At 42.4% G+C, this 14253-nt stretch overlaps 1 protein-coding gene across 1 annotated transcript in view; it reads left to right on the top strand.

Annotated features, from left to right (window-relative positions):
- Nucleotides 1-10376, top strand: part of BSDC1 (BSD domain containing 1) — a 39849-nt gene extending 29473 nt beyond the window's left edge. Inside the window, exons 9-11 of the mRNA XM_077482007.1 lie at nucleotides 377-805; nucleotides 960-1057; nucleotides 7259-10376. Of these exons, the coding sequence (XP_077338133.1) occupies nucleotides 377-805; nucleotides 960-1057; nucleotides 7259-7291 (560 nt within the window). The 3' untranslated portion in view covers nucleotides 7292-10376. The remainder of the gene's footprint in view (nucleotides 1-376; nucleotides 806-959; nucleotides 1058-7258) is intronic.
- The last annotated feature ends 3877 nt before the right edge of the window (nucleotides 10377-14253 follow it).

Below are 14253 nucleotides of genomic sequence, written 5' to 3'. Positions count from 1 at the left end.
AGAAACAGAGCAGAGGCTGTCAATCAGCTGGAGCTCCCTCCCCTGTCACTTTTTTTTTTCTCTTGGTGTCAGAAAAACTTTTCTGAAGTGACTCATACAGATGGCTAGGAAATGAGGCAGCATACTGAAATTACACCTAATGCTATTATTTGAGACAAGTACACACTATAGAGGGATATGCTTTGTTCATATTTCATGTCTGAAGTTTACAAACACTTTAAGCTAATCATACTGCAAAAGAAAATCAGTAGATTCCTTTATCCTGTTCAGCGTAGATGATGAAATGTACACTACTGGCTACTTTTATTTAAGCAACCACAGCACATTGCTGTAAATCTGGCCTAAAAACATATTTATCCTGTCTTTTATTCCCCAGAGGACTTTATTGGATCTGGATCACCACGTGTTTCAAATATTGAGAAGTATAGGATATCTTCAGCTGCCATTCCAGCCCTTAATGTGCAAAGCAGTTCTGAGGAGCCAAACATACAGTGCAAAGAAACTGTTTGTGTGACGAGCCCCTCTGAGAGCAGTGAAAGCATCTCCCCAATCACTCAGATTGACAACCCTGCTTACCATGGACCCAAAGCTCCAGCTGAATCCTCTGCTATTCCAGCTGCAGTAGCTGATGAGGTACAAGAAGACAAACCAGATGTGAACTTAGTCCTAGACTCCGAGGAACATTCAGTGGCCAAAGTCAATACACAGAGCTCTATTCGAAAAGAAGATCAAGTCTCTGACCTCCGTGTGTTTGAACTTAACAGTGACAGTGGCAAATCAACACCTTCTAACAATGGACAGAAAGGTGAACGTAGTAAAACATTTATTTGGAGTTATATTATTACTATAGCCATGTAGCAGACTTCTGTTTTAAGTAATCATCCATCAGTTCCCTATTCACTTTTTTGGTGTTATGCACTTGTGGGTTCCAGTTAAATAGTTTTCATCTCTACTCTCAGGGTCCAGTACAGACGTCAGTGAGGACTGGGAGAAGGACTTTGATATGACAGAGGAGGAAGTACAGATGGCCTTGTCTCGTGTAGAGGTGTCTGGAGAGGTGGGTGTATACTTACAGATATTGTTAGGACATTGGTGTATGACAGTGCTTTTATATATAGAATGTAGTTTGACATGAGAGAAGTTACTACAGATTATTTATGCTGTATATCATACTGATTCTGTAAAAAAAAAAAAAAAAAAAAAAATTCAAGTGGTATTTTGACATTTAATAGATTCAGGATTAGATAATATAATTAAGCTTGGATTTTCCGTTTAAAAGCTATACTGATATGGGCTATAATTTGTTTTGTGTTAGGTGCTATAATATTTCTTTTCTATATATTGTGTTAAAAAATTCCACATAGATTACAAATGTCCATTGATCAAATAACTATTACAGACTCTCAAGTTCAGGATATGAAATTCATACTAAAGAGATGCAATTGGGGGGCGTGCCTGACTTCCGGTATGTAAGCAGCTTTTTTCTGGAGCTCCGCGCTGAGATCCTACATCACCCTTTGCAGCCAAAAAAACCCTGATTTTCAGCTCCACACTGGCCGAATTACTGTCCAAAACATCCCAGGCACCAGACCATAGTTAAATATGGACCGAACCCGCAGCAGACACCCGCTGAACGCCTCTCCTGCTTGGCACACAAGGAGGGCCAAAATGGCGCCCAGGACACTCGGGACCCACCGCGGTCTCCTGTCGTGGATGGACAGCCCTGGGCTGAAGGGGAGACGGAGTGGATGGACTCCACGGATCCTCTGGCTATTCCAATAGCCTCTCCATCTGCAGATTCCACTCCAGGAAAAGCAGGAGATAAGGTAGGAGAGCCGTCCCTGTCACAGATCTTGGACACCGTAAAATCCTGCCGTGCATCTCTATCCACACAAATGGAGACCCTCAGAGTATTTTTTACATTCCTTAAAGATGATGTGCACAAAGTCAAGCATAGAATATCTAACTGTGAGCAACGGATTAGTACAGTGGAGGATGACTTCAACCCCCTTATGATAACAGTGAGAGAGGTGACGGCAGACCACAGGTCCCAGGAAGCCAAACTGGGGAATATTGAGGATAGGCTCCGCAGGAACAACTTGCAGTTCCTGGGTTTCCCCAGGGCTCAAAGTGTAAACCCCCTGAAGAATTTCTACTCGCCTAGTTAAAACAAACCTTTGGAAAGGAAAGTTTCTCCCATCTATTTGCCATTGAGCATGCTCACTGGGTCCCGCTCAGGGCACCTCTACCGAAGATTTCCTAGACCCCTACTAGCAAGGTTCTTGTTCTTCAGGGATAAAGAAACTATCCTGCACCATGCCCGGAACATGCCTTATTTGCTTTATAACAACAACCACATCACCATCTTTTCGGACTTCTCAGCTGCAACACAGAAACAGCGAGCAGCATTACAAAGTTTGAAATTGCGCCTCCGAGAACGCAGTCTGCCATACAGTATGCTATACCCTGCGAAGCTCAGAGTAGTGCACAAAGCCAAGACCCAATTCTTTACCTCACCCAGGGAGGCCAATCGTTGGCTGGTATCGCTGGGGAGCACCTGATGCCTAACAGATCACTCTATTTCTTCAAATGCATATGCCCACTGATTCTCTTGCCCTTCTTGGGGCCTGAAACACATATTTGGTAAGGAAAAGTTACACTGGTCTGCAGGTGGCTTGTGCTACACTTTTTTGCTAATTTGTTGTCCACATTTTATTGCTGCGGTCCGTTGACTGTTTGCCGCTTACTGTATTAACTCCCTTTTCTTCTTTTCCGGACGGACGAAGAAGAATCCCCCCTCTAGGGTGACATTGTTTCCATGATGTTTGGGAGGAAAAGCCTATAGTGTTTAGGACTATGGGCAGGGTGGGGTTTGGGGAAAGTTTCACTGTTTTGAAATCAGATTATCTTGTGGTTCGGTTCTGTTTTCAAATTTTTTCTTTTGTGTTTATTATGCAAAAATGATGTGCTTTATTCATTGCAGCATGTATGTGATAATAGTCACCCTTTTTCAAACTGTATGAAGGAGACACGGATTTGTGTTCTCTCTGCGGACCCCTATTCAACACACCCTAACAGTGTATATTGTTCCATAGTTATCATGGCAAGTCACATACAAAATCTTAACCTAATCTCATGGAACGTACGGGGCCTGAACTCCAAGATTAGACAAGCACTGGTATTCAATTATAAACAGAAACGTAAGCCCTATGTAATTTTTTTTTTATAAGAAACCCACTTGATGGGATCCAAAATTCTTGCTCTCCAACAAGCTTTTATAGGTCACGCCTTTCACTCCCTTTAATCTATGCTAGGGGGGTTTCCATTCTGGTGTCCAAATCTTTGACATGTACTTCTAAGACCATGGTTACGGACCCGTACGGGAGGTTTGTGGTGGTGGTCCTCCTTATTAATGATACTCCATATACTTTTGTGACCCTATACCTTCCTCCGCCGTTTACGTTGGCGGTGTGGGAGGCTGTGTTGATGGTGGTACTGCAGGTGGCGGAAGGCCCAATTATTCTGGCCGGTGATCTGAACACAATGCTCTCACCTGAGGAAGACATACTGAATGCCAAATCCAGATGCAGCTTTCCACTAGCGGCCTGTATGTCTCAATATGGCATGGCCGAGGCCTGGAGATGGAAACCCCAGATACTCTGGCTTATTCTTGCTACTCCTCTACCTACAATATGCTCTCAACGCTAGATATGTGCTTTCTAAGGATATTTTACCCATGGTGCTGATGGTACAATACCTTTGGTGGGCAATTTCAGATCATTCCCCCTTATTAAGGTGACCGTTGGCCATTCCTCAGGGTACCACTTATGGAGACTGAGCCCCCTGTGGCAAAAGAGGAATATTTTGAAAGATCTTCTGCCACAGCTATCGGTGAGTTCTGAAAGGATAACAGAAATTACATCACCCTGGGTGTCACCTGGGATGCATTTAAAGCTACCCTTAGGGGCTCCACTTCAGGGGGTCATTAAAAAAAATTAGAATGGCCAGGGAATGGAAACGTAAGGAATGTGAACCAAATGACCACGGATGCTGAGGTAGAGTATATTAGAAATCCGTCCTCCTCTAACTTTAGGGTATGGCGAGATTTTGCTCGACAACTAGAGCTGGTATTGGTGGAAAAAACTCAGAAAAAATTACTTTATCATTCTCAACGAATTTTTCGAATTCGGAGAAAAGAATAGTAAATTACTAGCTTACTTAGCCCATTTGTAGCATGCACCTGTCTCTAGTCCCCAAATCTATGATGAACACCAAACTTTACGTACCTCCCCGGAGGATATAGCAAGTGCATTCCTTCAATTTTATTCTACCCTGTGCTTATCCTCCATGAGATATGATACAGCAGAGGTGCAGAGTTTTTTTGGAGCAGGTTCTGCTTACCGCTCTGTCTCCAGAAGCAGAGGCGGAGCTAGATCTTCCAATCCTCCAAGGGGAGGCGATGCCCACTCTCTCTAAAACCAAAACACTGGGGTTGGACGGATATCCAGTGAAGTGGTACTGTACATACCAGGAATTCTTAGCACAAAAATTACTGGAAGTGTACAATGATGCCTTTTGAGAAAGGTATGCTCCCAGACTCACTCAGAGAGGCTTTAATAGTCCTAATTCCCAAGCCACACAAAGATCACAATTTCTGTGAGTCATATCGCCCTATATCATTAATCAATGTTGATGCTAAAATCCTAGCTAAACTCCTTGCCAGGCAACTCAATAAGGTGATTGCTTCCATTATTAACTCTGACCAGACTGGCTTCATACCAATGCGCTCAACGGCTATTAATCTACACAGACTGTTCACGGTCCTGCAGTCTACGGGACCTGACCCTGACACTCGCATTGTGGTGTCTTTAGATACCCACAAGGCATTTGATTCTATCGAAAAGGCCCTACTTAATGGCAGCCCTCGAGTGAATGGGTTTTGGACCTAAATTTATGCTTGGGTGAGATTGCTGTATGCCAGTCTTCTGGCCTGCCTACGAGTGAACAATATCATAACTGACACTTTTGAAATATGCAGGGGCACACAACAGTGGCACCCTTTATCGCCCCTGTTGTTTGCCATTGCGATAGAGCCATTGACCATGATTAGGGCAGATAGCACAGTTAAGGGTTACAGACTGAATGACTTGGGGAAAAAAAAAACATCCTTGTACGCAGGTGATATGCTGCCGTACCTGGCAGATGCTCAAGGCTCTCTTAAGCACACATAATATCTAGTTTTTGTTTTGTGGACCACCTCTTTCCCCCCACGATACCCCCAGATGCTCCTTTGCAGGTAGTGAATAAGTTTCGTTACTTGGGAGTAGAGATCCAATTACCCCTTAAAACGTATATCCCTAATAATCTCACACCCCTTATACAGTGCCTGAAAACAAATCTGCAGACCTGATCCAAACTGCCTCTCAATTTATTAGGCAGAATCAACATTGTTAAAATGATCTATCTCCCTAGATTTCTTTATATCTTCTGGTATGCCCCGATCTATATTCCCAAACAATGGTTTACCAAAATCCATGGGACAAGTGCCTCGTCCTTGTGGGGCTCGAGACCACCCTGAGTGTCTCTAGAAAATTTGCATCTACCTATTGGGGAAGGGGGGACTAGCTTTGCGGAACCTCCAATGTTACTACTTAGTGGCCCAACTGACACATATCCACTGGTGGTTCTTTCCGGACCTTGACATTGCATCGGTAGACACCCAAGCTGCTATGAAGTTAACTCCTATGAAGCGTTGAGAAAGGTAATATATAGAAATGGCCCATACCCCATTGCTGGAGCCAGCATCCTTAAACTCTCATACAAAATCATTCACCTATGCAACAAAAAGATGGCGGACTCCTCTTTGAATAAATCGCCCAACGCCCCTCTCTGTCTTATTACCCGAAGTATACAAAATACCTGATGGAATGCGATGGGTTAATTACGGCTTTAAATATGTACACCAATTGTTCTCTGCAGGGGTCTTTAAAACATTGCAGGACCTTCAGTTAGAATACAAGGTCCACAACAAATATTTTTATGGCAATTGAGGCATGCAATCACAGTGCAGTTCGGGTTGATGGAGGTATCGCTTCTCCCTGCCAAATTGGAGAAATTTATGCTTGAGGATGATCATACTAAATTGATATCTAGATACTACTCCCTTCTCCTGCCCTCCGCCTCCAAGAGGCAGTGGACCTCCGACATCCCAACACTGACTGAGGAAACATGGACAGAGGTGGCGGGGGATCTTTTGTCCTCAGTTATATCTGCTAGGGACAAGGTAATACAATTTAACTTCCTACATAGAATATATTATACCCCAGCTTGTCTGTATCAGATGGTTATAGCAGACTCCCCTGAATGCCATCGCTGTAGAGGGGAACTACTTTCACATGATATAGAGGTGCCCACGTGTAGCACTCCCCAGCGAGGTGCCTCCTCAGAGACTTTTTAATGCCAAGAAGGCTCTAGTGCTCAAATGGAAAAATCCTGTTGTCACTTCGTACAATTCTGGGTCGATTTAATTAATAGAGCATTACCACTGTTCAAGCTCACATATACTTCCAGAGGATTCCCCCAAAAAAAGGAGACACTGTGGTCTGGCTGGATCACCTCAGTTTCTGGTGACATTGAGACGTAAATAACCATGGAGGCCATGTTTCGTGGAGCATAAATCTGCTGGTATTGAAAGTTTTTAGGAAGCATTTTTGTGTAAGCATGGAGAACTTTGATATGAAAATGGGAACAGTATATACTCAGTACCACAGTACTGACATTGGGATAATTGCACCTCTATAACTAATGTACCTGTATTAGGGTTTTACTTTTTATTTTTTTGTAGCAGTAGAAATATTTGAATTGCTGTATGTTGAAATATAATGAGGGCATGTGACTGCACAAATGCTTATGTTTGAATATGTGACCATATACTTTCTGTTGAATAGTTAACGCTGTTTGTGAAAAATCAATAAATTTACCCTTAAAAAAAAGAATGCCATTAATAGTGATGGATCCAATTTCTTATTAAGAAACGGGTTTCAAATATATTGGTCCTAAACCCTTTCCTAAAACAGAAAAGTTTAATCCAACTAGGTTAACCAAAAAGGAAAAATAACTCCCTGTAAAAAGCGTATACGGGCTTTTTTGTGTGCAAAACACACACACTTTCTGACCATCTGCTTGTGTGTATATATGGCTGTTTGTGTTTTCTAAATGACTATCATTTTACTTTAATTTTTTTTTTTTTTTTTTTCAGTTGGAAGATGAAGATTGGGAAAACTGGGAATAACTAGTGTAGAGAGATCACTGCTAATTCATCATGATTACAAGGGATGAGTCTAAACCTTTCACCTCTGACCCTCATCTACCTGTCAGTCTCCCAGATGTAACATGTTCCTTTTGATCCACATTCAGCTCATGAACAGGAAAGACCAAATGTATCATCTGGATTGCACTGGCATGGCAGGGGTTTTCTAGGACGTGGCTGATTTCTTTTTTCTGTTCTCCTTATCTTTTTGCTGCCAGAGACCTGCAGTTCCATTTAATTTAAGGAAACAAATTTGTGTATGACCTGTTCCTTGCTGTCTGGGTGTGATTGCTTGCAGTCACTGTGTCTTTTGACAGGGCTGCATTGTAAATGCTTTTTTTTTTTTGTACACATTTAGATGCATCTTGCACACGTTAATTCAAGAACTAGGCAAAGTTCTAGTCGCTAATGTGGCTATATATATATATATATATATATAGTCTGTCCTGCTGCCCTAAATGGCTGATTCTGGTGCAGGAGCAATTTGCATTAAGACTTTTGTCACAGTGCTGGGTTAGCTTAAGGCAACTTATGCAACAGTAGGCAGAACAAGTGTCAGTGCATGTGTTCTCCCATAGCAGTGTAAGTGGAAGCTGTTCAGCCGTTTTCTAATGTGTGCTGAACTCTATAGGGAACATATTGGGCAGCTCAGAATCAGCACCAAGTCCAAAGCAGTAGTATCATGCCTTCAGTTTGATGCTGATTCCAAATGCTAAATTACACAATGGGGTTGATTTACTAAAACTGAAGAGTGCAAAATCTGGTGCAGCTGAGCTGTGCATGGTAGCCAATCAGCTTCTAACTTCAGCTTATTCCATTAAGCTTTGAAAAAAAAAAACCTGAAAGCTGATTGGTTTCTATGAAGAGCTGCAACAGATTTTGCACTCTCTAATTGAAGTAAATCAACCCCAATCTGTCGTAGTCTTCATAAGGAAATCTGTGAACCCTGTAGTAGTGTCCATTGTGGTGCAAAGAGAGCTGAACATAAACAGCAGTCATTCAGAAGGTTCATATGTATACATACCCCAATGTAGAGCAGAACACATAGCTTTTCTTATTGGCCCTCTGCTTTCACCATGTTTTATTATGAGGATTGTCTGGTCAGAGGTAACCGTTAACTCTGTCAAGTATATGAATATACCAGTCGGTGTCCTCAAACTGTGTGACCTGTTGGGAGTCCATATGAACCAGCTATGAATAGTTCTTGGATGGTAGCTGGATGGATTCATTTCTCAAAGGATGTTTCCACTTTAAGGCCTCTTGCACACTGCAGCTTGAAAAAACTCAGTACTGCTTATTTTTTTACTGAGCTAAAATACAGCTCATTAATTGTAATGCACACAGGTGTGTAAATAAGCGCCATGTATTCTTCAGCATTTTTTGGTCAGTAATTTACACCCCCTGCACACAATCATGCACATTTGTGCGCAAATGTCCATTAACAGATTGTGAAGATGAGAATAAGTTTGACGCATATGTGCAAAAATATGCGCAAATACATGATCAAACAGGAGTATTGTGTGCAAGAGGCCTTTAGTATAAGTGCTGCTTTAGAGACCCATCTCCCCAAGGGTGTCCATTTGTTATAATATATATTTACCTAAACCTTGGGTGATTGTTGAGGTGCATTTATTCATTAATTTAGGTGGAAGTCTGTCAGTGTTTGGAGACAGACCGTTCCCAGGAAGTTGCACAATGAAGATTACATGAGACTGGGATTTAGGTTAAGTATATCCTGTTTAACAAATGTCACCTCAGAGAGATAGAGATTTGAAGTGTAGGAAATGTGCACTTTTCCTTTACATTTTACGTGGACCCCCGGCAAAGGACACCTCTCATCAGAGAAACACATGCACTGTGATTGCAGATCTCCTGAAAATACTAGTTGTCGAGCAAGCTCTGACTTTAGTAAGTTTGCCACTGACCCAAAATTGCATATATATTTCAGTCAGCTTTGAAGCTAGAGGGTCAGTATGACAGCCATTCAACTAGCATTTTCAGACTGAGAAATGACGGCCCTTGGAGCTATGTGATGACAACTTTTGTTTAAAGTGTAGCTCCACCCAAAAGGGATAGATCCGCTTTTTTGCTCCCCCCCCCCCCCCCCCCCGCTGCCACATTTGGCACCTTTCAGGGGGGGGGGGGCGACAGGTACCTGTCCCCACTCCGGCCCCCCCACCATTTTCAAAGTGCAGCATGCTTCAGGGAACAAGGCTTCTCTGCCAGTTTCCTTTAAGAGGAATGGCGGCGGCAGCACCCAAGAGCTGATTGGAAAATGGGCTGGGGTGCCGGCATCGCTGGATACCAGGACAGGTAAGTGTACTAATATTGAAAGTTTGTAGCTGCTGACTTTTAATTTTTTACTTTTATTTTTTTTACTTAAATTTTTGGTGGAGGGCTGGAGTTCCACTTAAAGCACCCTTCGGTAAATCATCAGGGAGGAGTTCTTCCTTACACCTTACTGTTCTGGGGTAAGATCAGTGGGGATTTCATTTGCAAGGACAAACAAATTTCTCAAAAGAAATATAAACACAAGGAGACTTATATTCTGCTGCTGCTTGTTAGGGTTGCCATAGGCTGGAAGTCTTTCATGTTACTTTATAAGGAGGGTCTGAAGTATGAGTTTTTATTTTAGTTTAAATTGGAAAACCCCTTTCTTTTTATTGCAGGTCAGATCTGTGATGCATTATGCTGTGAGTTCCATTTTCTCAATTCTAGTAATGTATGCTGGCTCTTATAAGGTTCTGCTCCCTCTCTTATTTACTAACAAATCCTTCATTCCTGTCAGTTGTGTGTGCAATATATATTATCTATTTAAGTTGTGTGGCAGCAAGGAGGATGAGAGAGGCAGCAGTTTGAGGGAAAGAGAATCTACATTAAATCATAAATGCTTTCTTTTCTCTTTTTTTTTTAACTATGATATTCTCCTGGACCTTACAAATTTTGCACTTTGCTGCTATGAAAGAAATGGTGGCATGATCTCTTAATTCTCCTTGTGTATAATGCATAGACATCCAACAAAAATGCTCTTTATTTTATAGTGAATAAATTACGTTCTGCAACCCTATTATCTGTATTTGATGCTTTTATTGATTCTAATCTAGTTGACTTACATATCTATGAATATAAATTGTAGAATGGGGCACATTTTAATGTAAACACCACCATTTGTATTGGTCTTTGGGTGGATTCTGACAGCAGATAAAAGTGAGTGATATGGGGTAATTGGAGTTTCCATAAAAAAAAAAACTAAAAATATTTAAAAAAAAAAAGTTCATTTAAGGAAGCATGGAGGCTTTTATTGCTGCCCTTTCGACCTGAAGATACTACTTGGGCTACTATACTTATCCTGTAGCTTAAATGCTTTTATACTCGCTAACCCAGGAAAATATGCAGATTAGGAGCTTTGCCATGCCTATCTGCACCTTTTTAGGGTTTCTTTTTTCAACGCATCCTTCTTTTTCTATGCACCTCCTCTGCACCAGATTTTAAACATTCCCAGGATACATACCTTAAAAAGTCTTCAAAGCAGTCACTTGTCAAGCCTGGGTCCCTGTTTGTTCTCCGCAGCATTGACAGTCCTCTGCTACATAGGCGAAGGGTGGGTTGAATAAAACTGGACATCATGAAGGGAAAAGCATGTCTTCTGGAAGATAGTGTGTTGTGTTGAGGGGAGCATTGAATTTGCCAGCCTGTTCATTTTGAGTGAGCCCACAATGCGCTCTAAACACAGCACACATTCTCATCTGTGCGTTAAGGTGCAAGCAAAAAATAAACTTTGTGTTAAAAATGGAACAGTGCTATACCCTCACAATGTAAATTCTGCTATATATATATATATATATATATATATATATATATATATATATATATATATATATATATATATATATAATCTCACCAGAAAACAATATGCAATATATCAAAATACAATATCACTAGTACATGCGTATAAATTCAAAGAAAACCATTCATAACACTACATTAAAGTGCAAGTGCCTTGTGCTGATAAAAGAAACAAAAAATGCATAAAAAAGGGTGTCCAGTATCAAAGACCATATATTTCATGCCACAAAATTAAAATATCGAGTCTGACATAGCCACTGATAGATGTGCTCGTCAATCGTGATTAAACTTATTACACTTCAATACAGTTCTGCCATAACACCCTGTGTGCTCTACCACCAGCCTCACTAGATGAACTCGCCAGAACTAGTTGCTGGTCAGGTTGAAAACCAGCTAAAGCGTTTTTTGCCTCAAAACCAATACACACTCCCCATCTGCTGTTTTAACGTTCCTACAGGTACTTAGGCTATCGGTGTCCCTATGACCATAATGATATGCAGGAGCAAGAAAGAAGAAATCGTCATTGCGTAAAATCTTTTAAAACCAATTTATTAAAATCACAAGTTAGAACCACTCACATGCCACAGTGTCTCCACTGATACGAGATTGTAAAGCTTAATGTGTAGATCTGGGCGTGAACCAAGCCACGAGGCTGATCTTTACAGTCCTTTGTGGGACCCGATATTTATTATTGTTGCATGAAATATATGGACTTTGATAGTGGACACCCTTTTTTTCTGTAATTTGTTTCTTTTTTCAGCACAAGGCACTTGCACTTTAATGTAGTATTATGTATTGTTTCCTATGAATTTATACCCATGTACTTGTGATGTTTGTTTATACAGGCGCATCTCGAAAAAATTGGATCATCAAAAAGTTCACTTATTTCAGTAATTCAATTCAAAAAGTGAAACTCTAATATATATATATATATTACACACAGTATCTCACAAATGTAAGTACACACCTCCCATTTTTGTAAATATTTTATTATATATTTTCATGTGACCACATTGTAGCAAAGTAATTTCTTCAGTGTTAAGTAGGGGTGCGCATCTTCACTGGGCTCACGATTCGATTCGATTACGCGATATATCACGATTACCGATGAGCTCCCACTTCCGCTTGGGCCGCCTAGTGTCTTTTTAAACAAACAGAAAAATACTGAACCTCCTCTGTCAAACGCAGCCACCTGTGCCCATCAAATGCAGCCAGCGTGAGGTGTAAGTAGAGTACAAACCCATTTGTACTCTACTTACTGTTACATTACATGATGTGCCCCGCTGTATTTATTAAAAAAAGTATGTACTTTTTTTAAAATGTGTCACTATACCGCATTTTACAGTAAATACATCCCGATCATAGGCCGTGCCCGGTGTTGTGCCGAGAATGGTTTCCCCTTCGAAATCTGTTGCCCCTGGCTCTCGGCTCAAATCGGAACTATATGGAAGGAGTAATAATATTGTACCATGTATATGTGTGAATGGACTAATACATACTATATATATATATATATATATATAGTATGTATTATATTATGTGTGGATGGAGTAATACACATATGTGTGTGTATAGAATAGACTAATAATATTGTACAGGGGATGGTGGAAATGTGATTTGCATTCGGGGTAGAGGTGGAGCTGCAGTGCAGAGGGCTGGACAGGCGGAGTTCCGGTCTTAGCCGAGAGCCAGGGGGAACATATTTTTCGACGTGGAAACCATTCTCGGCACAACACCGGCCCGCCTCTCGCCTCCCGCCTCTCCTCTCTCGTCTCTCGAGTCCTGACGTCAGCAGGGAATTCTCAGCCCTGCCCGCTGACTATAGTTATCATATCAGAAGAGAGGCGGGCGGGGCTAAGAATTCCCCGCTGACGTCAGGACTCGAGAGACGTGAGAGGAAAGAGGGAGGCGAGAGGCGGGCCGGTGTTGTGCCGAAAAATGGTTTCCACATTGAAATATGTTCCCCCGGGCTCGGCACGGCACATGATCGGGATGTATTTACTGTGAATTTCGGGAATCAAGTGACACATTTTTTTTAAAAGCATATACAGCGGGGCACATCATTTACTGTAAGTCACCATTTATTAAAAAAGTCATTTTAAAACTATGCTTGGAGTGCTTTCCTGGGAGGGGCGGGGCAAGTTTTTATGACGTCACCCGCAATCGATTTTCCGGTCCGTAGGCATTGATGCCGAATCGGGGATACCCGAATCCCGATGCAACGATTAATTTCAGCACCCCTAGTGTTAAGTAGTGAGTGTACAGCTTGTATAACAGTGTAAATTTGCTGTCCCCTCAAAATAACTCAACACACAGCCATTAATGCCTAAACCATTGGCAACCAAAGTACACCCCTAATGCCGTGTACACACGATCGGACTATCTGGTGCACTTAGTCCGGTGGACAAACCTCTGGACTTTGAAGCGGAGGTCCGCCGGACTTTCGAGCAGACCTGCCGAACGAGCGGACCTGCCCACACGCGACCGGGCTTTTCCGGCCTAGGTGCGGCGGACAAACCGCCGGACTATGGCAGGAGTCCGCCGGACTTTTGAAATGAACGGACTTTCCCACACACAGAGGCAAGTCCATTCATTTTGAACACGGCTCCAGGTAGACGGGACTAGCGAAGGAAGTCAATGTTGACTGATTGACTCGTCACTGGCCCCGTCACCTGGTATGGACTTAAAGGAGAAGCCCTACACTGAAAAAACTGCGTGGGGGTCCCCCCCAAAGTCCATATCAGACCCTTATCCGAGCATGCAGGCCGGTCAGGAAAGGGGTGGGGACGAGCGAGCGCCCCCTCCCCCCTGAGCCGTACCAGGCTGCGTGCCCTCAACATGGGGGGTGTTTTGGGGATGGGGGGCTGTGCGCCCCCCCACCCCAAAGCACCTTGTCTCCATGTTGATGAGGACAAGGGCCTCTTCCCGACAACCCTGGCCGTTGGTTGTCGGGGTCTGCGAGCGGGGGGCTCATCGGAATCCGGGAGCCCCCTTTAATAAGGGGGCCCCCAGATACTGCCCCCCCACCCTATGTGAATGAGTATTGGGGTACAATGTACCCCTACCCATTCACCTGGTGAAAAAAGATGTAAATAAAA

Source organism: Lithobates pipiens, unplaced genomic scaffold (assembly GCF_037356315.1).
Source record: "Lithobates pipiens isolate NorthernLeopardFrog02 unplaced genomic scaffold, aLitPip1_a1.2 Scaffold_16, whole genome shotgun sequence".
Classification (NCBI taxonomy): Eukaryota; Metazoa; Chordata; class Amphibia; order Anura; family Ranidae; genus Lithobates; species Lithobates pipiens.
This window is presented reverse-complemented; position numbering and strand designations above follow the sequence as displayed.